Consider the following 18878-nt stretch of genomic DNA (forward strand, 5'->3'; position numbering starts at 1 on the left):
ACGTATTGTTTATTATTTTAGAGCATTAGTAGATTTTTATGTTACCGAACGTGATATGGCCATATTTTTAGCCAAACGTCAAATTATGTTGCATTCATGTCAAATTCATTTTCTTTTTGATTAGTGAACCGTCTTTAGTACTTTGTGATTGTTTGTTTAAAAAGCGCTATGATGGCTGAGGATACGACAGCCGACGCAACTAGGCGTTTAAATGTTAAGAAACAGACTCTAGACGATGCATATGCTGCACCAGCCAACTTCTTAGAAATCGACGTGGTAAATCCAGTTACAATGGGAGTTGGGAAAAAACGCTATACTGATTACGAAGTTCGCATGAGGGTAAGTAGCTGCAGGATGCAAGCAATACCTTAAATCGGTAATTGGATTAAACACGCTCAATGGCGATGTTCTCGAGTCAATAATTGTGGGCGTATTAAACGTACAACTATGTGCTTACGATAGCCGATTGTCGATAATTGCTCTAATATAATTCTGTTTCCTGTATCCAGACCAACCTCCCAGTGTTCAAAGTGAAAGAGTCGAGTGTGAGACGAAGATACAGTGACTTTGAATGGTTAAGAACAGAACTAGAAAGAGATAGTAAAGTGAGTACTGATAATAAGAACTTTTGTTATCAAATGAACAAAAACATTTGTGTATGATTCATTTATTATCTTAGCAATTAATTTATCGAGTTTTTAGTTAAATGCTGAAGTTTGAATCCCATTCGTCTATTTATTACTTTAGTATTATTTACATTTATATTTACAATTAGTTAAAAGATAATGCCTTTTCTTCTTTGTTGTTTCTTTCAAGTTTAATACTTTTGAGATACCAACATAATAAAATATTTTTGTTATCTATAGATTGTAGTCCCTCCTTTACCTGGTAAAGCATTAAAGAGACAGCTACCATTCCGAGGAGATGATGGCATTTTTGAAGAAGAATTTATTGAAGACCGCCGAAAAGGTAACTCTTTGAATATCTATATTTTATCTTATTATCTAAAATAGACTAATTAGATCTATAAATTAAAAACTTAAGAGTAATGGTCAATCTGTGTTATTTTGGTCATAGTTTGTATTAAACTTTCTTTGCTTACTTATTAGCGTAAAATAATTAAATAGGCTTGTAACAAACAGGATTATTTCAAACATCTTATAATTTATTTCTAGAATACAGATTTTATATAATATGCAAGTGACTCGTCTACCTTGTAAAGTTGCACATACAAATAATCTAATTATCAGTTTCAATGCTAGCTAGTATAAGAATATAAAGCAAATATGTCTTAAATTGTAGATATAACTACTTATTTGATATTTTTGAAATTCATAATGGAAAAAATATTGTGCCTTTTAGTATAAAATGTAATTTTAAATGAAATCCAAACTAAAAATTATTCAATTAGGCTCTTAGAAACAATTTTAAATTGTCATTTCTTAGATAATTTAATTTAATCATTTAAAGTTGATTTGGCCCAATGACTAGAACATGTATTGTGTTCTGTATTAGTAATGAGTAAACTGGCATGTGTCAGATGTTATTCTGCCTTAAGAATGTGATTCCTTAGCTTAAAAAAAAGCATTCAAAAACATTATTTTTATGTATAAATCTTATCACTATTAGACCGATTATATATATATCATAATAATTTATATGTAAAACTTTCATATATATGTATTTTTTTTAAATATGTATGTATAACTATTTTTCTTTCAATATTTTCTGAACAGATTGTTTCGATATTTACTCCATTCAATATCACAAGCTCATGTTATTTGCCTCAATATTGCACATCAATGACAAGGGCTATTGATCTTTACATTAAAGTAAATTTACGTAATATGAGCTTAAGTCACAATATTAGGTTCATTATTGGAGGAACTGTTAGATATATATATATATATTAAAATGGTATGCATGTATGCATTAACGGGAGGAATCCTTAACTCAGAACTACAGAAGTAACTCTGCTTCTTTCACTTCAAGTAATAAAACATATTAGTTTCCAAGGTTGTATGACTGTACAGGTTCCTTCAAGACAGGCGATGGATTGTTTAGCAACTCCCCTTACGTTGCAGATGAACCACCATGTTTTCATTTGCCGATTTTCACAATAAAAAAAACCTCTAATACTCCATTTTGTAATACTAATGGGTATGTATATACTTTCAGGCCTCGAAGTATTTATCAACAAGATAGCCGGCCATCCATTAGCGCAGAACGAAAGATGTCTGCACATGTTCTTACAAGAGCCAACCATCGACAAGAACTATGTACCCGGAAAGATACGGAACACATAACCGCCCCCCCACTTCGAACTTTAAGACGACCCTGCTTCGCCATTATCAAATCAACTGAATGTTGACTTCTAAGGAATTTTGAATTGTCTGGTACAATGGACAATAGTGCTTGAAAAATAAATTAATGTGTAGGCTAATACATAGCCTTCCAATCATACGGTTTAATATCATTGATCATTTATACCAAAGTAAAACAATCAAATTGAATGTTATAAAAAAAGTTATTCAGGCGAGTATTTTTGTAAGAGGATCGTTTTAAAGTTCAAATTGTTAAATTGCAGTAAAAAATGGATAAGCGATGAAAAATAAGTAATATTTTTTAACAAAATCACAAATCGCAATACATTCAAGTACTTCATTCCACAGATAGACAATTTATAAAATGGACAAAAATATTATCAAATAAAAAACGTGGCATCGTGTAAATTGTGTTAAACAAAGACGATAAGAAAGTTATTCGTTTTAAATTAAGCAATAATATAAAAAAAAAAAACTGTTACAATTGTTTATTCGTAAATTATAATCATGATTAAAAATTGCCATCTTGCGATTTTGTTGCAAATACTTTTGAAGTAAAAGTTGTTTATGGTATCATTTCGCGTTTACGCGTTAATATATTTATGCTTTATAAATCTCATTGTTTTAATCATTGTAAGTTTTGAAATTAAACGTATTTATTGTGTATTATTATTACTCAATGGATAGATTAAGGTGCTTCACATTAGCGTGCGAGTATGGTGGCATTATTCTTGTATAATTAATCGAATGTTTTAGTTTTGTCCATTAATCTATAGGGCTTTTATTTAAAAGTTCTGTTTTTTTAAACGCTTAAGTTATTTTTTTACTTTTGTCTATGATTTAATTTATACTATGTCAAGGATAATGTTGCCATCAACAAGACAAGGTAATGTGTCGCGACGCAGACGAGTTCGAGAAATCTATAATGAAATATATAGATGTAAATTAGTTTTAGTTTTATTTTGTATAAAGCCGGAATGAAGTTATTATCGTGATGCGCAGAGTTTATTAAACGGTAAACTGATGACTTGGGCCGATGTTACAATAGCACTATGCAAGTAATAAATATTCCTAATTAAAATAATTGAAAATCAACGCCTTTTTATTTCTCCATATCATTCACATACGAAAATAGTATTATTAAATATTTTACAGACATTTAAAGTTTCTTTCGAAATATTAGATATAGTATCTTTAAGAGGTTTGGCTTCTTGCAATGTATACATAAGTACATATTACGAATGAAAATATTTATCTAAATTTTGTTTTATTCGTTCAAATGCTTATTCAGTGACTTTAAATATAAGCCGGCTTCTCGTATTGGGTACGGCTTCGTCCTGTCTCCATAACTTTTGACCGCGTATCTCTATTTCTTCGTGCCAAGCTTCTTGAGTTTTTCTGTAACATGTACAATAAAAAATTATGTAACTGTGTTGAAAAATATTAAAACTGAAATCTATATTAGTTATTTTTATCTTCTCTCTGGTCTATGCTTATTTTTTTAATATACAAAGGTGACGTATTAATTTCTGTTTACCGTCCATTTTACCCCAAATAGTGTGACTTAATTCAAAAATGATTTAAAAAATGTATGTACTCTGTAACATTAATCCTGGGACATTATTCACACAAGGCCATCTGATCCCAAATTAAGCAAAGCTCGTGCTATGGAAATCAGACAACTGATATACTACTTTTCTTTTGTAAATGCATACTTATATAGATAATTACATCCAGACTCAGGACAAACAGACATGTTCATGCACACAAATGTCTGTCCTGGGTGGGAATCGAACCCACAACCTTCAGCGTGCAAAGCAAGTATCTACCAACCACGCCAACCGGGTTAATTAAGGGTACCATATAAATATGTGTGTATATAATATATACTAAAATAATTTTTGAATTTGATTGTTTATCAATTTTTACATAATCGTAGGAGAAAAATTCCTTATTTCACTTAATTTAGCTTTGCCTTCTTATTGCCATTTTTAAAAGTTCTGTTTTTTTAAACGCTTAAGTTATTTTTTTACTTTTGTCTATGATTTAATTTATACTATGTCAAGGATAATGTTGCCATCAACAAGACAAGGTAATGTGTCGCGACGCAGACGAGTTCGAGAAATCTATAATGAAATATATAGATGTAAATTAGTTTTAGTTTTATTTTGTATAAAGCCGGAATGAAGTTATTATCGTGATGCGCAGAGTTTATTAAACGGTAAACTGATGACTTGGGCCGATGTTACAATAGCACTATGCAAGTAATAAATATTCCTAATTAAAATAATTGAAAATCAACGCCTTTTTATTTCTCCATATCATTCACATACGAAAATAGTATTATTAAATATTTTACAGACATTTAAAGTTTCTTTCGAAATATTAGATATAGTATCTTTAAGAGGTTTGGCTTCTTGCAATGTATACATAAGTACATATTACGAATGAAAATATTTATCTAAATTTTGTTTTATTCGTTCAAATGCTTATTCAGTGACTTTAAATATAAGCCGGCTTCTCGTATTGGGTACGGCTTCGTCCTGTCTCCATAACTTTTGACCGCGTATCTCTATTTCTTCGTGCCAAGCTTCTTGAGTTTTTCTGTAACATGTACAATAAAAAATTATGTAACTGTGTTGAAAAATATTAAAACTGAAATCTATATTAGTTATTTTTATCTTCTCTCTGGTCTATGCTTATTTTTTTAATATACAAAGGTGACGTATTAATTTCTGTTTACCGTCCATTTTACCCCAAATAGTGTGACTTAATTCAAAAATGATTTAAAAAATGTATGTACTCTGTAACATTAATCCTGGGACATTATTCACACAAGGCCATCTGATCCCAAATTAAGCAAAGCTCGTGCTATGGAAATCAGACAACTGATATACTACTTTTCTTTTGTAAATGCATACTTATATAGATAATTACATCCAGACTCAGGACAAACAGACATGTTCATGCACACAAATGTCTGTCCTGGGTGGGAATCGAACCCACAACCTTCAGCGTGCAAAGCAAGTATCTACCAACCACGCCAACCGGGTTAATTAAGGGTACCATATAAATATGTGTGTATATAATATATACTAAAATAATTTTTGAATTTGATTGTTTATCAATTTTTACATAATCGTAGGAGAAAAATTCCTTATTTCACTTAATTTAGCTTTGCCTTCTTATTGCCATTTTTAAAAGTTCTGTTTTTTTAAACGCTTAAGTTATTTTTTTACTTTTGTCTATGATTTAATTTATACTATGTCAAGGATAATGTTGCCATCAACAAGACAAGGTAATGTGTCGCGACGCAGACGAGTTCGAGAAATCTATAATGAAATATATAGATGTAAATTAGTTTTAGTTTTATTTTGTATAAAGCCGGAATGAAGTTATTATCGTGATGCGCAGAGTTTATTAAACGGTAAACTGATGACTTGGGCCGATGTTACAATAGCACTATGCAAGTAATAAATATTCCTAATTAAAATAATTGAAAATCAACGCCTTTTTATTTCTCCATATCATTCACATACGAAAATAGTATTATTAAATATTTTACAGACATTTAAAGTTTCTTTCGAAATATTAGATATAGTATCTTTAAGAGGTTTGGCTTCTTGCAATGTATACATAAGTACATATTACGAATGAAAATATTTATCTAAATTTTGTTTTATTCGTTCAAATGCTTATTCAGTGACTTTAAATATAAGCCGGCTTCTCGTATTGGGTACGGCTTCGTCCTGTCTCCATAACTTTTGACCGCGTATCTCTATTTCTTCGTGCCAAGCTTCTTGAGTTTTTCTGTAACATGTACAATAAAAAATTATGTAACTGTGTTGAAAAATATTAAAACTGAAATCTATATTAGTTATTTTTATCTTCTCTCTGGTCTATGCTTATTTTTTTAATATACAAAGGTGACGTATTAATTTCTGTTTACCGTCCATTTTACCCCAAATAGTGTGACTTAATTCAAAAATGATTTAAAAAATGTATGTACTCTGTAACATTAATCCTGGGACATTATTCACACAAGGCCATCTGATCCCAAATTAAGCAAAGCTCGTGCTATGGAAATCAGACAACTGATATACTACTTTTCTTTTGTAAATGCATACTTATATAGATAATTACATCCAGACTCAGGACAAACAGACATGTTCATGCACACAAATGTCTGTCCTGGGTGGGAATCGAACCCACAACCTTCAGCGTGCAAAGCAAGTATCTACCAACCACGCCAACCGGGTTAATTAAGGGTACCATATAAATATGTGTGTATATAATATATACTAAAATAATTTTTGAATTTGATTGTTTATCAATTTTTACATAATCGTAGGAGAAAAATTCCTTATTTCACTTAATTTAGCTTTGCCTTCTTTATTTTGCTTATTATTCTTGTCTATCATAACTATTAATAGACATTTTGTAAATTCATAACTGACATTAAATATAACGTTTTAAAATGAGTTATTCTTATTTTCAAAAATATTTGATTTTGTTTTTTAATAAAACAAATGAACCTGCAGTTATCTGTGAGCGGGCTCGTGTTAGGGAACACATTTTGCAACAACAACAGACATGGCACAACTACTACCGACAGGAACTGTATCTGTTCCGCCGGCTGGTTGACGCTGCGCCGTCTGTCCATCATACTGAGAGGCGTGTAGCCCATCTCACGCTCTTGATCGCCCTGGAACGATTGACAGTGGTTGCAGGCATACGTCAAAATTTAAAATTGAATTCAAATATAAAAAAAAAATAACAAAATACGAACAATAATATATTACATTGTTGAACGATAAGTTAAAATGACGTGTGTTTGCTGATGTATCAAATAGAATCTTTATTTAAATATTATTACAATTTTGTTCCTAACACTTTACAATATACCTGATTATAAAATTCTTCGTAAACGGCCTCAGCAATCACCTTTGACACGCCGAAGGGCTTACAACATCCCGATAAATCACTAGTCGTCATTAAAATGCCCTGCAATATTACAAGCTAGTCTGTATATAAAAAAAAGTCGAGATGGCTCAATGGTAAGAACGCATGAATCTTAACCGATGAACGTGGTTTCAAACTCGGGCAAGCACCTCTGAATTTTCATGTGCTTAATTTCTGATTATAATTCATCTCGTGCTTTTCGGTGAAGGAAAACATCGTGAGGAAACCTGCATGTGTCTAATTTCATCTAAATTCTGCCACATGTGTATTTCACCAACCCGCATTGGAGCAGCGTGGTGGAAACCTTCTCCTCAAAAAGGGAGAGGAGGAGGCCTTAGCCCAGCTGTGGGACAATTACAGACTGTTACTTACTTACTAGTCTGTATATGGGTTTATAATATAAGGAATAATAGAGCAAAAACATTCGAAATCATTTAAATAAGAATCTAAATGAACATAGTATGTATTTACTTTTTGCACTGTTTGATCGTGGGTCTAGTGGCTCGATAAGGCCGCAGATAATGAGGTACTTGGTTCAAACCCCAAGGCTAATAAAAAGTTATTTGGATTCAGAACAATACGGAGTAACGGAGGACAACAACCAGGAGTCTGGTAATTGAAAAAGTGCACACTAGTGCTTTGGAAAGCACGTAAAGCCGTTAACTTTCGCATTATTTAAAAAAAAACTAGGTACCACATTTTGTTTTGTAATATATATTTATAATGCAAAAATGGCGGCAATTTTGTTCATTCTATAGGCGGCATATTTGTAAATTTGGTTCTACATGTTGTCTACCTTTAACAATCTTCGGTGTGAATTATCAGCCCAGTCGAACGAACGTTCTGCTAACAACGGGGTGAGTTGAGCTCTTACCTAAAAATAGTCTGTTATTTTAAAAGCGAAATGCGATTTACAATCACCTGGAAAAATGTCAACGTACCTATTAACTATTCATTCTAAAATAGGACGTGATCAATTTTTACTTGACTAAAATTCCAAGTGTGGTAAAAATTATTTACTAAGTTTATATATAATATTTATTTGTTAATATAATGACATTAATTCGAGAATACGAGTTGTTGGCGTCATTATGGACGTAATAGAGTTAAAGTTAATAATTTATATATAACTGATCTAAGAGAGAAAAATTATTCCAATACTTGAAAATAGACTGCAAGGTCTGTGCATAGAATATCATATTTCATCTCTTGCATGATGCGGTCTCGGTCGGATATCGACAACATACTTAGCAAGTTTTTATCCTGAAAAATATTATTACTTAACAAAGTGTAAAAATTAAGATTTTGATAAACAATTTTTAATTGGTGTTTTATTTTTGGGCCTTAAAGATTCACATATTTACTTATAAACGTTAAGCGATTGATTAATTATACAACTCCGTGTTTTCTTCGTATGTCAAATCAATAATGGTAGCAAGAGTGAAATCTGTGTTAAACAGCTCACCGACGGACGAAAAATACAATAATAATAATTATTTATTAATTCAAGTAACAAGACTCATATACAAAATTACAAAAAAATAAAATACACACTACTATCTACTACTTATACAATTTATTGGTTCGACTGGTGGTAGAGCTTTGTGCAAGCTCGTCTGGGTAGGTACCACCCACTCATCAGATATTCTACCGCAAAACAGCAGTACTTGGTATTGTTGTGTTCCGGTTTGAAGGGTGAGTGAGCCAGTGTAATTCTGTAATTACTTGTGCCTGTGCACAAGGGACATAAAATCTTAGTTCCCAAGGTTGGTGGCGCATTGGATATGTACGCGATGGTTGACATGACACTTACCATCAGGTGGCCCATATGCTCGTCCGCCTTCCTATTCTATAAAAAAAAAAAGCTGAAACAACAGCGATTTATAAAGACTGTCTAGTCTGTTAGCAACCATGATTACAATTTTGTTTGAGCAGGCCAAAAAAATGTAACAATCGACCAAATGCACAGTTTAATTAATTATTTATATATGAGCCGGTTGGCGTGGGTGGTGGATGCTTGCCTTTCACGCCGAAGGTTGTGGGTTCGATTCCCACCCAGGACAGATATTTGTGTGCATAAACATGTCTGTTTGTCCTGAATCTGGGTATAATTATTTATATAAGTATGTATTTACAAAAGAAAAATAGTATATGTAGTAGGTATATCAGTTGTCTGGTTTCCATAGTACAAGCTCTGTACAAGCTTAATTTGGGATCAGATGGCCGTGTTTGAAAAATGTCCCAATATATTATTAATATTATAATTATTTTGTAGATTATAGACTTTGACGTATTATAGTTGGTATTAGGACTAATGATTATTATTACCTCAACGATTTTTTTAGCCAAGAAGTAGTGGTGGTATTCCAACATCGAAGATTTGTACATCTGAGCTAACGGGTGTTTACATAGCGATAGGAAATTGTTATTGTATCCGGGGTGGTCGAGATCGTGGCAGAGCCCTGACAGCATTAGTGCTGCTGTCTAAAATTAAGTTAGTTTAGGTTTTAAGCATGTTGCTTATTATTATATAACAGTAAATCCTGAATTCCTGGAATCAAACTTCGTGTCGTTTCATTAAAAAGTAATTAGTTTCTACCAAAAAATTCTCATCGTCAGTCATTGGCCGGAGTTTGGAAGGCAGTGATTGCCAAGCATGGCATTTTGCATAAAGCGCACTTCTGCTTTCTTCATCTAAACTTTTTTAGCTCCTATCGAATTTATTTATATTAATTTGAATTATATTTATTACCCATCTGATTATGGGAGTGAGAAGATACACTTGTGCATTATTATATCTCCTAACTGCCTCGGTGGTTTAGTGGCTTGATGTAAGGCCGCAGGCGCCAGGTCGGGCTAATAAAAAGTTATTGGGTTTTTCTGTCTGAAAATTCTCAGTAGCAGCTCGGAGTCTGGAAGTTGGAAGTGTGTGCACTCCTGTGCCTCGGAAAGCACGTAAAGCCGTTGGTCCTGCGCCTGAACTCTTTCCGGTCGTGTCGGATTGCCGTCCCATCGGATTATGAGAGTGAGGGAAGAGAGAGTGCACCTGTGTTTGCGCACACACTTGTGCACTATAATAGCTCCTGCGTAGTTGGCTAATCTCTCTTCATATTCGGCCGCCGTGGCTGAAATCGGTCTGGAGGACATTATTATTATTATTATAATATTTCCTATCCATTAACATTGATACAGGATAGTATTATTATCATCACAAAAACGTTATTAGACGGCAAAATATGCCACTTATTTGGCAAACTTTTGCTTGATCACTGAGCATTTTTAATCACAAAGGAACAACATAAACATTTATAATAACAGATAATATATAAAGAGATATTCCTATTTTAATATAATTTCTCTAACCTCGACGAAATCAAAGTATCCAGGATTATTGATCAATATTAAATACATGGTATGAGTGAAACAAAACGCGTGTTCCGCGTTGTGATAAGGGTTGTTTCTGTAACATCGCAAGATTGTCAAAGCGAAATCAGCTAAGTTCTGCCTCTCGAACTGCCTATCGGCGAATGTCTCCACGTACATGTAGCAAATTAGTCCCGGCATATCTTCCTTGCTACCTTCGCTTATATGATAGTTATAGCTGTTTGAAATTATTAACAATAATTTGTAAGATACAATCTGCATTGGCCTTATATATTTAATTATATGTTTATATACTGTGACCAACAGAAATTTCAACTGTAAAAATATAAAAAATATTTCGTATGACCTTTTAAAATTATGGGGCGGTAACACCATGCCATTTGTTTCCATTATTTCATCCATGTCATGACGACACGGTGCAAGATGCAATTTCATCAAGTCACTGAATAGTTTATTTAGATTTTCCTGAAATTGTTATTTTTAGAGACTTAACTATAAAGTAGAGATTTATCCTAATATTCAAAGATTTAAAAATACAACGGTTAGAATATACTTATTATTATAATATCCGTACTCGAACTTATTCTATAAATAGTATCCTGGTGGCCTACCTATTTTTGGAATTTCATATATATTGCAAAATTATGATCCAAAAGAGTTTGTAAGAGCTGATTTGAATAATGTATATATGAATAAGGTTGATAAGTACTGACTTAAATAAAATTATAATCATAATAAAATAGCAGAAAATATGTGCAATTTGCTTACGTGGTATATTTTGTACTGTTGCATGTTGTAGAAGTGCACTATGAGCGAGCAATAGTTGATGAACACTTGAAATATAACTTCATCTTCCGTGTCGAATGGTTGAGCGTTTGTTTTGTTTGTAAGTTGGACAATTCCTATTAAATTTAAATGAAAATTCTAGCTAGTTAGATTAACAGTTCTATTAATTCTGTTAGCAGTTGGCAAATCTGGCGTTGGAAGCTGACAGCAGTTAGTTTAAAAAAAATCGTCAATATTTAAAATCATATGCTTGGAAATGTAATTGAATTTTTAATTTACTTTTGAAAAAACTAACCAATAACACCATTTTTATCAATAATTGGTGAAACCAAACAGGATCTGACAACAACGCCTGTGGTGGGATCGATTTCTTTGGAAAACCTCGGATCTTTGTATGCATCTCTAACGTTTAATGATTCCCCAGTTTTGGCCACTAGTCCAGCTGGAGTCTGTTCTTGGCTGAGACTTGATTTGAAAAATTATAAAAATGTAAAGCTGTAGATTTACTTGCACATTTCACGGTGTATCAAGCGGTGTAAATTGACAAATCAAAAAAAATCCAGACCAGAGATGAAAACCAGCACACAAAAATCTTTAACCTTGCAAACAGCACAATATAGTACACAGTAACGTACTTGACTTTAATCTTTTTTTTTGGTATCGAACATTTTTCGGAACTCCATCCATCGTCCCACATATCAGCTAGTAGATGGTCGCCAACATTATCTTTGTCTATTATGAAGAAACTGCTCCGCATAGCACCAATAAAAGATTTCACTACTGCCTAATAGCATTATACATACATATTTATTTTTCTGCAGTACGATATTATATTACTCCTGCTTAGTTATTAAGAATATTATTTGGTAATAAAAAAGTCTTAATTACAATACACAATTTCAATTTGAACAAATTATATTCCAACTTTTAATAATGTCATAACTTTAACAAAAATAATAAGTGAAACTAAATATCACATACCAGCATATCAGTAAGCATTGTGTCAATAGAAGCGAGGTCGCAGAAGTAGTTCTGCAGGAGAGACCGTAACTCCTGATTGAGATGAGATGTACGTTGTAGGGTGATGCGAGCTTGTGCCTGGTGGACCGCGGCGCCCGCCCAGCAAGCTACACTTACCACCGTGTACACTATATTCTGTAAGCAATTGATATATAATATCATACCGTCTCAGTCATTCACCAAATGAGTTAAATCTTTAAGTATTTGTTGCGTGATTACATGAAAGTTATTAATTACTGGTGTCAGCCAGTAACTAATTTACTATTAAATAGATATATATACATTAATTCTCAATGTACCTGATCATAAGGTTCAGCATGAGTCCGGTACAACTCAAGTACAGCATAGCAATCGCCGTCAGGCTTTATCACGGGCATACAGAGGGCTACCTTCGCGTCTACCCACTTCAGTCCTTCAGCGAATCGCCTATCGCGCTGTACATCCTCAATCAGCAAGTATTCCTTCGTTGCTGCTACGTGTGCTGCCGCTATTTTTCCCTCCCCTAAATATAATAATAAAAAACAGCTTGTGAACGTTCCATTGCTGCGTTAAGACCTTATTTAGGTTTGAGGGCAAAGTTTGCAGCTTATTCCCGCTGCTGCAATGCGTGTTAGTAGATATACAGGTGTATAGAAAATCAGCGAAATTACACGTATGTATGCAGGTTTCGTCAAGTTTTTCTTAAGCGCCGAACGCGAGATCGTTTATAAACACAAAAGATATGAACTTCAATGAATTCAACGGTGCTTTTCTGGCTTTCGGCCCACGATCATCAGGTAAGATTCACCCGTGCTAACCACTGGATTATATATAAGTATAAAACAAACAATTTTAAGGTTTTACAATCCACTAGCTAGTGTATTATGAAGGACATATACCGGAACGCGTTCTAAAACGTAACACAAACTCGACATAAAGCGGTAACAGCTTAGATTAAGCTTTAAAATAGTCCATGTTATAAGACGAATTTACGTATAAATAGTGGTTAAAGCGTTATTAACTAAACACGATTAATTAAATAATAGATTCTCAAGTATAAGGTTCAAATTTAACAACGATGCTATCTTCTTTCAAACGTTAAATCAATGATGACAGAAAGAAATAACTCAGTGTTTAAATAACGATAAGCTAAGTACCTACAGCTGTGTAGTCCAGAATGAACATATGGTTTCTAATAACACAATGAACTCTTACCAATAGGTATGTTGATTTCGTAACGTTCAGGATTCTTGGTGGTTGGTGACATCAAAACGATTTCATTATTTATTTTATTAACTATATACACGAATACGCCTGAAAATTCAATTACAGTAATAGCTGTATCCGTCCGTAACAGCCTGTGAATGTCCCACTGCTGGACTAAAGGCCTCCTCTCCTCTTTTTGAGGAGAAGGTTTGGAGCTTATTCCACCACGCTGCTCCAATGCGGGTTGGTAGAATTCACATGTGGCAGAATTTCAGTGAAATTAGACACATGCAGGTTTTCTCACGATGTTTTCCTTCACCGTAAAGCACGAGATGAATTATAATCACAAATTAAGCACTAGTAATAGCTGTACCCGCGTGGAATTCCAGTTTGCGACTATAAGAGACTTTTATTTCTGAAATATAAGCCTACGATACTTATGGATAACGTAGCTTTTTAATGGTGAAAGAATTATTAAAATCTGTTCAGGAGTTTTATAGTTTATCGATTACAAGCCACCAATCTTTTCTTTTTGAAATATTAATATATGTACAACACTTCTTTATTGAAATGTGAAAAATTATAACATTGTAAAAGTTATATGGCATATTTTTTAACGGGATATATTCGGAAGCACCAAATAATTACTTTGTGGTAGGGCTTTGTGCAAGCCCGTCTGGGTAAGTACTTACCATCCACTCACATGTTCTACCGCCAAACAGCAATACTTACAATCACAAGGGACATAACATCTTAGTTTCCATGAATTGCGACGCATTGACGCAACCGTTACATGGTTAATAATTCTAACAGTGCCAATGTATAAGAGCGATGGTGACCATCGGATGGTATATTTGCCAGTCTGCCAAATCTATATAATTATTTGTATTTACCACACAAAGCCAACTACCCTATGTTAATAGGCAATGGAATCTTACCGGAACTATTAGTAACTGCTTTTAGCACATTAGCAGTTTCGTAAAATAAAGAATCTAGGTCGATTGTGTCTTCCAAAAAAATATTAAACCTATTCATATCTAGGTATGTTCCTTCCTTGACCTCATCTCCTTTCAAACCCTTTCTTTCTATTTGGGCATATGGTGCTATCACGCGCCTTGTTACTTTATCTAGTTTCTCTGATGGGACTAGAAAGTGAGATTGCACTCTCGAGAGATTGGGCACTTTCTTGCCGGAATCATCTGTCTGATGAATCGTGTCAAGTCGACTTTTGACTGACTTTGCGTTTCGAGGCACTGGGTCAGTCATCTTCTAAAGTACTGTTATTGTAGATTCTACTACGTTATGGAAGTATATTAAAGAAAAATATTTTATAATATTGTTGTGCAAGTCAATTTGACGACTTTTTATGTCAAATAAGTTTTTGTTTTATAAAATTACGGCCAACGAGATTTCATTTTTTTATGATAGGTGTAGTGCAGTGTCTACATTTCAGGGTAGACGTGGTTATATTATTCGAATGAGATTGTCTCTAGCGAATATGTCAACCAGTAAAAAATAGTGAATTATCTATGGTTTCATCTTAATATCTTTGATTAGTGGCTTTGTATGAGCAGGGTTTATGCGGGATATCTCTAGTAATTAATACTTATGTAATGAATTAGTAGATAAATAATACTAAAGGTAAAGTCAACAACGCCGGGTGCACAGATAATGTGACCGGGTTGTATGTATTGTAACCTTCGAATAATATACCATATTCTAAATTTTTTTAAAACAGACTCAAATCACAAAAAATGATTTTTTATTTCATAATCTATTTCCACAAAGTCACTACATGTATAGCTAGTAAATCAATGAGAGTTCTGACAACACAGACATATTATATTGTTGTGTGTGTTATATACAATATTTATATATGACAAGGTAATACAAATTAATAAAAGTTCGAATTGAAATATTTTTCGATGTCAATAAAAATCAAATGCATAAGTAAATTTATGACTTCCTTTCCAATTATATTGTTTAATTCGTGTAAATAGTTGGTCTCATAATTTATTTTTAATATCGTACTGGGCTTTCGTGCTTTTGAAGTATCGGGCATTGTACTTGGTCCTGCGAGCCGGATACGTAACAAAACATAGTATTCATCATTTTACTTATACATGTTCTAATTGTTTTATAAAAAGAAAACTATATCTTTATTTATTAGACATACAGCATTATCACATGACCAAAAGATTAAACAAAGTTAATTTATTACCATTTAAAAATCACATCACAATAATACACATAATTGATAAATAAAAAAAATATATATATATATATATATATATATATATATATATATATATTAAATTATTAGCCACATATCGGTACTGTTAGTGCAAAATGTAGTATTTATAACTATGTGTACTTTACAGCATAGTATAAAAACTAATTGATTATATCCTCACGCTTTTTTAATATTACTCAAACTTTTTTCTCGTCGCTTTTTTTATTTATACAATATAACTTCTAAAGCATTACATTATTAAAAATTACAGAACTAAAACCTACACTGTTTGAAGTTTTAAATTGGAATTAAATTTTATACACAAGCAGTAAAGATACAACACAAGATAGAACATATCCTTAACTTTGTCATATGAATAAAATGTAAAATGATGTATAATTTGATTTACCTCTAAACCCTGAAATGCATTAAGCAACTTTATCTTAAATTTACCCTTATAATAGTAGAAAAAACTATAAACAAAATTAAAAAGAAAAATATATTTTTTAAAAAGAAAATTTTGGTACCTAGGTAATATAAACATTTTATTAAGATTAATTTACTTAAGCCTAATCGTAAACTATAAACAATGAGATTTTAAAACTGTCTAAATGGGATTTGTGACACAATTACTGAATATATTATTACTTTGAAGGTATTATGGATATGCAAATAAAATAAGAAGCATATATTATTAAAAATTGCAAGATTTTCATCTTTTGTCATCAAAGTTTCATTATATGTATTTGTATATAGAATTCTGTAAAAACTATTCAGTACACAGGCTACAGCTAATGAGCAAATAAAAGCCCAGTGGTAGACTTATAGAAATACTTTTGTTGCAGGAGCTTTTGACTCTCTGAAAAAAGTGGAAAAAGATTTTTTTATATAATACATTTATTTAATAAATTTAATTTTGTTTTCTGTTTTATTTGCATGAACAATGTAAGAAATAGCAGTCTTCGTAGACTACATTCTGTTCCAACTTATTACATACTTATTCTACATTTATATATTTCTCTTTCGATAACCAAAAAACAATTTTAAGGCATCCGAAAAGCAATTAGTGTCAGGCCTTTTAATCACCATCCGCCACTGTAACCTCTTATCTTTCGATGGGATATATATAGAGTTAATGACTATTTAAAATGTCAAATTATGACATAAAATTTAATTAACATAGAACATCAAGATAGGGTAAAAATTAAGTAGCAGAATATTATTATATAATTTCAAAGTTGTACATCCAGCTATGTAACACATTAAGACGAGGCAATTTAAAATTCTACATATTTAATGTACACAAAATGTACACATAGTTTCTGCTAGTTGATCTAGCAATGAGAAAGGCCACAGTTGTTGTAAAGACTTATACATATTTAAAAAATCTTTGTAAAAGCTAATCGAATTAATCGCATGTATATGTTTATTTTGACTTTTTTCGCCATTCTAATCTTACTTAAAGTACTACTATAAAATAGAACAGCTCATATTGTTAGAAACAGATATTTGATATCATTACATGCATATATATACGTTTAGTATTCTGCTAATGTCATGTAAAACCTACACCATAGTAAAATGGAATTACTATCTATTTTACCGTGGTATCGATTGAAAAGCTTTTGAAGAAAGTACTTCTTCAAGGTAGGTTAGGTACATAAAACTTACCATGACAAATAATAAATTATGTTTTTTCAGTTTTAAATTAATTTTGATTTAGCTCATAGAATCTACATATTACTTATGAAATACTTCTTATTGTGAGGGTTATTTTTTATGTCTAAGTTTTCATTCGGTGTAAAGACAAATGATATAATGATATTTTTATAGATTATGTACCCTTAAGCATTTTATGGCCATGTTATTGCTTTTCTTTCTTTTTTAATTGGTGGACTGTCTATGGAAGAGCTTACCTAGAAAATATAATAAAACTTGTTATTATTTGAGTTTTATTCACTTAGCATTAACTAATCAAAAGAAGTTTATCTACAGATATTTTATGGTGGCACAAGACTTGTGAGGCAATGAACACCGCATAAGTATCGTAGCTAGCTAATAAGACGAAATAGAGAGTGCAGATATGTTGATGCAGTATAGTATGTTGTGCACAATGGCCGCCAGGACCATCATCAGGAGAACATCATTTTCAGTAATGTTATATGTGACCCTATATTGATGAAAAAATAACTTACACCATCAATCGACATCTTCCTCTTGTAGTAATTGCTATTATTAAAAGCGATATTATTGCAATCTAGCTTAATCCTTTTCATCTGACCGGACAGCAAATCAGATGGAGGTTTTAATCTTTCACTATTTGAATATGTTTTCTTTCTGTTATTAATATAATTATTATTGATTAAATCCAAATTCTTGGCTGACTCTGCGTTCGACATACGGACTTCGTTCAAAATTTTACCTCGACCAGAATCTCGATATTTTCTTTGCCCATACGGAACACAAAATTGATGAAATAGATCTAAAAGTTCATCTCTTGCTTTTATTTGTAAATTATTTATTCGTAAATGTCTCTAAAATAAACAGATAATTGTTAATAGGTACAAAAATACAAATTTGTCAGCGAAAATGAGAGTTCGGTTTTACCTCTTGAATAACTTGTATTAACTGCTCATTTGACAATAATTCTGGATGTAACAACATATCACAGGGTACAGCCATTTTTATTCATAATTTCATACATATTTTAAGATTAATATATTACGCAAAACACTAGCTCTACAACAAAACAATAGGTAGGCGCCAGAAAGAAAAACCTGTCAATGTCAACATAAAATATGACAGTTTAGAAATGGCATTGCGGCTTTTAATTAATTTTCGATAAATTGAAATATTGATGATTATCATTAAATTGCAAGAAATATTATAGCGGATTAAGTTTAAGTGTAAATATAACTTTTTGTAGTTATAATATAATTCTAAAACAAAATGAAACAATATATTTAATTTTTATTTGTATTTAT

The 18878-nt window shown here is 32.0% G+C and overlaps 3 protein-coding genes across 6 annotated transcripts; 1 reads left to right on the forward strand and 2 right to left on the reverse strand.

The window, feature by feature from the left end:
* Nucleotides 1–58: 58 nt before the first annotated feature.
* Nucleotides 59–3419, forward strand: LOC126772276 (sorting nexin-12). Its single transcript, XM_050492569.1, has 4 exons — nt 59–339; nt 510–605; nt 867–969; nt 2179–3419. The coding sequence occupies exons 1-4, from the start codon at nt 169–171 to the stop codon at nt 2304–2306; spliced, it is 498 nt and encodes a 165-aa protein (XP_050348526.1). The 5' UTR covers nt 59–168; the 3' UTR covers nt 2307–3419.
* Nucleotides 3420–3541: 122 nt separating this feature from the next.
* Nucleotides 3542–15008, reverse strand: LOC126772176 (cAMP and cAMP-inhibited cGMP 3',5'-cyclic phosphodiesterase 10A-like). 2 transcript variants are annotated; one of them, XM_050492395.1, is made up of 16 exons: nt 14600–15008; nt 13671–13769; nt 12776–12978; nt 12438–12611; nt 12092–12240; nt 11752–11921; nt 11439–11572; nt 11017–11135; nt 10650–10887; nt 9615–9770; nt 8448–8549; nt 8083–8160; nt 7230–7328; nt 6860–7029; nt 4826–4928; nt 3542–3722 (listed from the first exon to the last, which is right to left on the reverse strand). In XM_050492395.1, the coding sequence occupies exons 1-16, from the start codon at nt 14925–14927 to the stop codon at nt 3621–3623; spliced, it is 2424 nt and encodes an 807-aa protein (XP_050348352.1). In that variant the 5' UTR covers nt 14928–15008; the 3' UTR covers nt 3542–3620. The 2 variants fall into 2 exon arrangements, with proteins under 2 accessions (XP_050348352.1, XP_050348353.1); XM_050492396.1 differs by lacking the exon at nt 4826–4928.
* A 398-nt stretch (nt 15009–15406) lies between these two features.
* LOC126772278 (ashwin-like) lies at nt 15407–18662 on the reverse strand. 3 transcript variants are annotated; one of them, XM_050492572.1, is made up of 4 exons: nt 18502–18662; nt 18090–18428; nt 17737–17810; nt 15407–16753 (listed from the first exon to the last, which is right to left on the reverse strand). In XM_050492572.1, exons 1-3 carry the CDS (start codon nt 18574–18576, stop codon nt 17748–17750), a joined length of 477 nt encoding a protein of 158 aa, XP_050348529.1. In that variant the 5' UTR covers nt 18577–18662; the 3' UTR covers nt 15407–16753; nt 17737–17747. The 3 variants fall into 3 exon arrangements, 2 of the variants coding, with proteins under 2 accessions (XP_050348529.1, XP_050348528.1); XR_007669638.1 differs by having other exon boundaries at nt 16683–16753; nt 17566–17810; XM_050492571.1 differs by having other exon boundaries at nt 15407–17810.
* Between the last annotated feature and the right edge of the window lie 216 nt (nt 18663–18878).

The sequence above is a fragment of the Nymphalis io genome, chromosome 12 (assembly GCF_905147045.1).
Source record: "Nymphalis io chromosome 12, ilAglIoxx1.1, whole genome shotgun sequence".
Taxonomy (NCBI): domain Eukaryota; kingdom Metazoa; phylum Arthropoda; class Insecta; order Lepidoptera; family Nymphalidae; genus Nymphalis; species Nymphalis io.